The sequence below is a fragment of the Mus pahari genome, chromosome 18 (assembly GCF_900095145.1).
Source record: "Mus pahari chromosome 18, PAHARI_EIJ_v1.1, whole genome shotgun sequence".
NCBI lineage: Eukaryota > Metazoa > Chordata > Mammalia > Rodentia > Muridae > Mus > Mus pahari.
In genome coordinates, this window is record NC_034607.1 from 24,182,349 (window position 1) to 24,189,248 (window position 6,900).

General features: G+C 52.5%; 2 protein-coding genes across 2 annotated transcripts in view; one reads left to right on the forward strand and one right to left on the reverse strand.

The window, feature by feature from the left end:
• Positions 1-746: 746 nt before the first annotated feature.
• On the forward strand, positions 747-4,465 carry Crb3 (crumbs cell polarity complex component 3). Its single transcript, XM_021218484.1, has 5 exons — positions 747-889; positions 1,111-1,282; positions 2,137-2,198; positions 3,633-3,776; positions 4,149-4,465. The coding sequence occupies exons 2-5, from the start codon at positions 1,210-1,212 to the stop codon at positions 4,221-4,223; spliced, it is 354 nt and encodes a 117-aa protein (XP_021074143.1). The 5' UTR covers positions 747-889; positions 1,111-1,209; the 3' UTR covers positions 4,224-4,465.
• A 197-nt stretch (positions 4,466-4,662) lies between these two features.
• The window catches only part of Dennd1c (DENN domain containing 1C), a 12,450-nt gene continuing 10,212 nt past the window's right edge, over positions 4,663-6,900 (reverse strand). The window contains exons 19-23 of the mRNA XM_029531616.1: positions 6,357-6,401; positions 6,161-6,268; positions 5,606-5,673; positions 5,293-5,500; positions 4,663-5,199 (exon numbers count right to left, since the gene is read on the reverse strand). Coding sequence (XP_029387476.1) covers positions 4,666-5,199; positions 5,293-5,500; positions 5,606-5,673; positions 6,161-6,268; positions 6,357-6,401 — 963 coding nt within the window. The 3' untranslated portion in view covers positions 4,663-4,665. The remainder of the gene's footprint in view (positions 5,200-5,292; positions 5,501-5,605; positions 5,674-6,160; positions 6,269-6,356; positions 6,402-6,900) is intronic.

The following is a 6,900-nucleotide window of genomic DNA, read 5'->3' on the forward strand; positions in this document are numbered from 1 at the left end:
CCCTGACAGGTGGACCTCATACGGATGTTCAGTGTGGACAGTAAGCCATCCGATAAGCTGTGCGAGTTTTTGCACAGGCCTTTATCCGGTGTCTTTTTTTTTTTTTTTTTTTAATACCGCACGGGTTTAATTCTAAGCAGGTGTTTCGATTACTCTCTGACTACAAGCCCACATGTATCTTTCTACAAAACTCGGTCCTGTACAAGTTGGTTGATTGATTGATTATGGGATGAAAATGGAAGCCAGGGGTTTCAGGCATGCTAAGGAGGAAATCAGGACTGAGTAAAGGGTGATCCAATCACTAAGACATTCTTGGCAGGCGACCTTCATTAGGTGATTTTAGGCAGGAGTTCTGGCCCTGAGCCATGCTCCCAGCCCTTTTACTTTTGAAATATGGTTTGCTCAGGCTGGCTTTGAACTTGGGGGTCCTCCTGCCTCAGCCTCCAGAATACATTTAGGATACAGGTTAGCATTCCCAGGTCTGACTTCAGGGTGTGAATTCTTCAGTGTTACCCATCGGAGCCGGCCCCTTACAAGTGTGTATCTTTCTGGAGTGTCGCCACGCCCCACCCCCCGGGGTATGTACCCCTGTGCTTACACCTGCTCACTTCCGCCCTCTGCAGTCGCTCCGGGTCGCGATGGGGTTCCCGTTACAGGTGTTCGGGCGGCGCGGCCCCGCCCTCTTCGCCCCGCCCCTCTCAGCCAGGCTCAGGTGCACAAGCCGGAAGTGCGCTCTTTGCCCAGGTGGGTGACTAAACTTTCCGGGTCACGTGAGCGGGCGGGGCGGGTGGGATCTGGAGCGACCGGGTGAAGGACGGAGGCTCGGGGTTCCAGCTGGGAACCCGGGGTTGGGAACCTGAGCGAAATCCCAATCAGACGCTTGAGTCAGGTAGGGAGGCAGGGCGCTCAGCCTGTCCTGTCCCCACCTCCTCCTTCCCTTTTCCTGGCCCAAGAATGCGGTCGGGGAGTTAATCTTTAATCTCTGACCCTTGGCGCCGAGGGCGGGGAGCGCACTCCAAGATTGGGTTGCCTGTCGCTGGGCCCCGAGCCTGAGTCCAGCCCCTCACCCCATGCTGCGCCCTCTTTTCTCCCCCCTGGTCTGGTCCCCAGGTCCTGGGTCGCAGGTGCCCTCCTCGACCCAAGATGCGGTAGGAATTGGCGCCTTGGGGAAGTCCTGTCCTTGGCGTCACCAACTCGTCGCCTAAACTCATGGCGACCCCAGGATTGGGGCTGCTCTTGGCGTTTGGTTTGCCGATGCTGCCCTCCGGCTGGAGCCAAACAGGTAGGTACTGTCCGGGGCAGCGCTCGGGTGGGAGGAGGGTTCCCGTGGTGAACTCAGAGAAGTGCCGGGCGTTTGCGACCCAGAGAGGGCGACAGGTCTGTGGAATGAGCTTGGAATGCGTTTGGAGACCGAGTTTGAAAACTTCAGGGCTGAACTTCAAATTAGTTTAGCTGACCTGCGAACTTTTTTTTTTTCCAGTTTCTTTTTTAAACGTTGCTGAGGCTCGAACTGCCGTTTTTCTGAACGCTCTGTACCCGCATCCTAGAATTCCTGAGTCCTTAAGTCTTGTGGAATTTAGGAGCTGGAGGTTGTTGGGCAGAGTCCGGAGGTGGAGGAGGGGAGGGCCTGGGCACCTGAGTCTGCATAGTTGAGAGTCTTAAGCAGTCAGGGGGACCTGGAGGGAGCCCAGCTGACAGGGCTGGCCCTCCGTAGGTGTGGACCCAGCCAGACCTTCCCTCAGTCTCTCTGGTTCCAGTTTCGGGAGCCTGGGGGTGGGGGGGGCCTTGTGAGTCACACACTCCTGGGAAAGGTTGAGCCCCGCCCAAGTCCTTAAGGGTTCTGGGCCAGAGTGATGGTGGAGGGGGACACTGTTCTGGAAGCCATCTCTTCTAATAGGCTAACAATGGTGACTTTGGGTGGCCAGGTTATTCCCTGCTGGGCTGAGGGTGGCCAGAGAAACCAGCATCACACCCGAGGGTGGAGTGGGTGGCCTGGCTGTACTCGTTGCCTCAATTCCAGCTGGAGACTGTGGAAGGCGTTTTGTAAGGTCTGGCTCTGGCTGAGTGGGGTGTAAGTGATATCTAGTGAAGAAGACCCCAGCATGGATTTTTTTTTTTTCTCTTTCTGTTCCACAGCACCGGACCCTTTCACAAATAGCACAACTCAACCCCAAGGCGACGGGTCCAATGGGGGCCTGGTGAGTTGGGAAGGTGTAAGAAGGAAGAGCTAGTGTATAAGACCAGAGTACTGGGACAAGTGGAGAGACATTACTATTAAAAGGCCATGTGTGGGGCTGGAGAGATGGCTCAGGGGTTAAGAGCACTGACTGCTCTTCCAGAGGTCCCGAGTTCAATTCCCAGCAACCACATGGTGGCTCACAACCATCTGTAATGGGGTCTAATGTCCTCTTCTGGTGTGTCTGAAAAGAGCAATAGTGTATTCAATATACATAAAATAAATAAATCTTAAAAAAAAAAAAGGCCATGTGCTAGGCAGATGCCCTGACTTTTAAAAAAAAATTTTATTGCTTGGGCAGTGGTGGCGCACACCTTTAATCCCAGCTCTTGGCAGGCAGAAGCAGGTGGATTTCTGAGTTCGAGGTCAGCCTAGTCTACCGGGCTACACAGAGAAACCCTGTCTCGAAAACCTATACATATATATATATATACACACACACACACACACACACACACACACACACATACATATGGTCTAGTGTAGTTCAGGCTGGCCTCAAACTTCCTCTGTTGTCAGATGACCTTGGTTGGATTCTGGATCCTTCTGCTGAGTTAACATGTGTCCACTATCATGCTGGGTCTATGAGGCGCTAGACTAAGTCAAACCCAAAGTTTTGTGCATGCCAGGCAAGCACTCTACCCACAAAGCCATGCCAGTGGGATTTCTGTGTCCCAGACAGAAGGTAGCAAGCCATCTCTCCATAACAGTGGACAAGAAAATTATGTCTGGCTGGGTGTGGAAACCCATACATTCCAAGAAGAGAGAGGGGCAGGTGGAGTTCAAGGCCAGCCTGTTCTACTTAGTGAATTCCAGGCTAGCCAGGGCTACTATGAGATCCTGTCTCAAAACCAAACACACTGTCTTGCCTGATGGGCATGGTGACGCATACTTGTCACCCAGCACTCGGGAGGCTGAGGCAGGAGGATTGCCACAATTTAAGAACAGCCTGGGATATAGATGAGACCATGTGACAATAAAAACTCTGGGTGTGATGGCACACACCTGTATTCCCAGTACCAGCTTGTGGAGAAGGAGGAAGAGGAGGAGGAGGAAAGGAAGGAGGAAGGAAGGAAGCTCAGGATAATTCTTAGCTATATAGTAAGTTCAAGATTATAGGAGACTTTGAACAAACAACACAAAAGACAGGAAAAAGGAAGGAAAAACGAGAATTGCATCTGGTTAGAGCCTCAGACACTCCTAGTGTGGAAGGGACAGGACAGAGGTACTGGGTACCAGTGCTAGAAGTGCTGATGAAGGAGGTTGTTTCTCAATTGGAGAACAGTCCAGAAACCCCACCCAGAAAGCAGACAGGGTGACAGGAGCCCTGGTGGGTGACTTCGAGGGGTGACTCCATGCAGTTGGTCACACCTGTCTACTTTCCCTCTCTTTACAGTCTTCAGGGGCTATTGTAGCCATCACTGTGGTCTTTTCCATTCTGGGAGTCCTCCTCATAGCAGTGGGGCTGTTCCTGCTCATGCGAAAACTTCGAGAAAAGCGGCAGACAGAGGGCACCTACCGGCCCAGCAGTGAGGAGCAGGTGGGTGCCCGTGCTCCACCACCCCCCAACCTCAAGCTGCCCCCGGAGGAGCGGCTCATCTGAACACAGGGGTGTCGGCCATAGGCCATCATCACTACCAACGCCCGGGACTGCCTTGGCACGCCCTCCCACACAGCAGCCACCTCGGAGACGCACCAGCCTCCAGTGACTCAGGAGGACTTGGGTTGGGGAACTCTGGGGCATCTAGCTGGTGGGCTATGCAGCATGCTACCTCTGCTTGGCTCTGCATGAAACTGAGGGTGCTGGGGCCGCGGGGCCTTACTGCCTCACCATTTACCTCATAGGACCTTGCCTCTGCTGTGTCTCCTACTGTGACTGCAGGCCCAACAAACCTCCCATCCTTTCTTTCAGTTTTCCCACGCAGCAGCTGAGGCCCGGGCCCCCCAGGACTCCAAGGAGCCAGTGCGGGGCTGCCTGCCCATCTAGCTCCTCCCCTCCTTCCCTGTCATCCATCTTCCCTTCCTTGCTGTGTGACCTTGTGGGAAGGCAACACCCTCCTTGGGCAATCAGACTCACCCAATGCTTAAGAATAGAAGGGAAGAAAGTTGTTGAAGGACCCTGACTCTGAGGGAAAGCGGGATGGCACTGCTCACTTTTTATATATTTATATGAAATTGATAGGGACAATAAAGGTTTTTTTTGTTTTGTTTTTTGAGGTATGAGAAAAAGATTTTAGCTGTAAGCTCTTTGGGGTCCTAATGGGCTGGAAGTTGGGGTAAGAGCCTTCAGATGGACCTTAAAGATGCTTAGAGGCACCTGGAGTGGTGGGTGAGGTAGGTTTCTGGGCTGACAGAAAGCCCCAGATAACTTTATCAAGGAAAAGAAATTCAGCTTTATTGAGAATTGAGAACCCCTCACACTCCTGATCTTAGTTTTCAAAACACTTCTTCAGATCAGCAACTCGAGGTTGCTTGTCCTGTGGCCTTTGCTGCGTGCTTACATGAGAGACATAAGAAGTAGGGGCTCTTGGCTCCTCGAGGGGTTGTATACAAGCCTGGCCCAGGAGGACCTGGGGAGGCTGGTTTCTGGGGTTCTCTGCAGAATGAGAGCCTGAGGGAGACGGAATGGATTGTAATTTCCGGATAGCATCAGAGTTGGGCTCTGTGGAGACAAGAAGCTGGGGGCTTTCTGGAGGACTGTGCCGAGTGGAGACTCTGAGGAGCCTGGGGCAAGGGCTTTGTGAGGGTCTAGGATCCAGCTTGCTGAGAGAGGACCCGGGGTCCCCTTGGCTTGGGGGGCTTTGCCGAAATGGCTGAGAGCAGGAGTTCTTTGAGTAGTTTACAACCTCTGAAAATGGGGTGTCTTGCAGAAGTGACAGGTCACCAGGTAGGGACCAAGGCTGAGGATCCTGGGATCGCTTGTCTTCTTCCAGTTGCCATGGTAACCCCACTGGGATGTCAGGCTGGGCAGAGCAGGATGGGAGGGTATAGTGGATGTCAGATGGGGAAGAAACTGACAGGTGGGGAGGGGTTGGGGGTGGGGAGGAGGTTCTCACCAGGCTGGAGCAGCTCTCCGATGCTCCTTGCTGACAGCAGTCTAAGCTCGGGCTGGCCCTCTGCCGGTCGCCACTCTTGGTTTCCACATTCAGCGTGTCTAGAATCTCACTCAGTAGATCCAGCTCTTCTCCAGACCCCAGAAAGCTGCCATCTAGAGTGTCCTCTGCCCAGGGATTCTGAGTGTCCCCAAGGCTCAAGGTGGGGCTCCTGGATTGAGGATTGACATCCTGGGCTTTGTCTCCAGAGTCTAGAAGACACCCCTCATTAGTTGTGATCCTCACACCTCCAGCTTTGACCTGCTTCAGTTCTTACCTCTCCCGCGGGGATTCAGAAGGTCCCCCTTCTGTCTTGAGTCTCCTGTTGGGGCGGAGGGGCCTGTTCTGAAAAAGATAAGGGAGGAAGAAATGGGAGGAGCCCTGGGAGCTTTTGAATCCAGGGCTGGGGCTTTCCAGCTTGAATTGGAAAGAGCATCGCACATGCCACTGCATTCGAGCCGAGGAAGGAGGATCATCGCAAGTTCAAGTCCTGGCTGATTCCTCTAAAAACAAAGCAAAGGCTGGGGTGGAGCTCTGAAGTTCTAGACCAGTTTGGTCTAAAATACAAAAAAAAAAGCCTCCAACCAAGGGGGTTGGGAGAATGTAACTGGGTTAGTACAGGTCTTGCCTTGTGTGCACAGTGCCCTGGGTTTGATCCCCAGCACCATTTAAGCTGGGTGTGGTGGATCAGGAGTTCAAACCCATCCTTAGCTGTAATAGTGAGCGAACTACATGTGAACTTCCACAAAGGGAGATAATTTGGTGAACACTGGGGACAAATACAGGATTCGGGAAGAATCTGATAGGTGTGGTGGACAGTGGGCACCCTCACCTGTCCAAAGTGCTGGCTAATGGGCAGGCGCTGTTGCAGACGATCTGAGCGACTGGTGAGGCTTGGGGTTCTCAGGGAGCCCCCCCTCTGCAGGCCGGAGTCTCCATCCTGTGAAGGGATGTACGTGTGGGCTGGGGTCCCACCTCCACTCCCCTGAATTATCTGTGGGTGGGGGATACACCCTGGGTGGTCTTACCTTAACCACGAGCAGGTTCTGCATACCCTTCAAGCCGCTCTTTGCCTAGGTGATGACCCAACACAGTATTAGATAACACAAGTGCTTTCTAGCACCCATTCCACCTTTGTATCTCCCAAGCTATGCTTATACCTTCGATGCACAATATTCCTGGAGGGAGTCACCCTGCCATAAACCAAAGGTTTGACCACTGTGTGTAGGATTAAAATCAAATGGACACATCTGAAATGTAAAGGCTGGTCTGAAAGGATATTTGAACTCCAGACCTCCCTCTTCCCACTCCCCAGAGAAATCAAGAATGGAAGCTAAGTAACAAAAGATGATGGATCTTGGCTGTCGGGGTTTGTGTGTGTGTTTGATTGTATTTATGTATTTATTTGGGGGAGAGGGAACGTTCATCATGGCACGGGTGTGGAGTCAATTCTCTTGCAGATTTTAGGGATCAAAATCTTGTTAAGTTTGGCAGCAAGAAACATTTTTTTTTTGGTTTGGTTTTTCGAGACAGGGTTTCTCTGTGTAGTCCTGGCTGTCCTGGAACTCACTC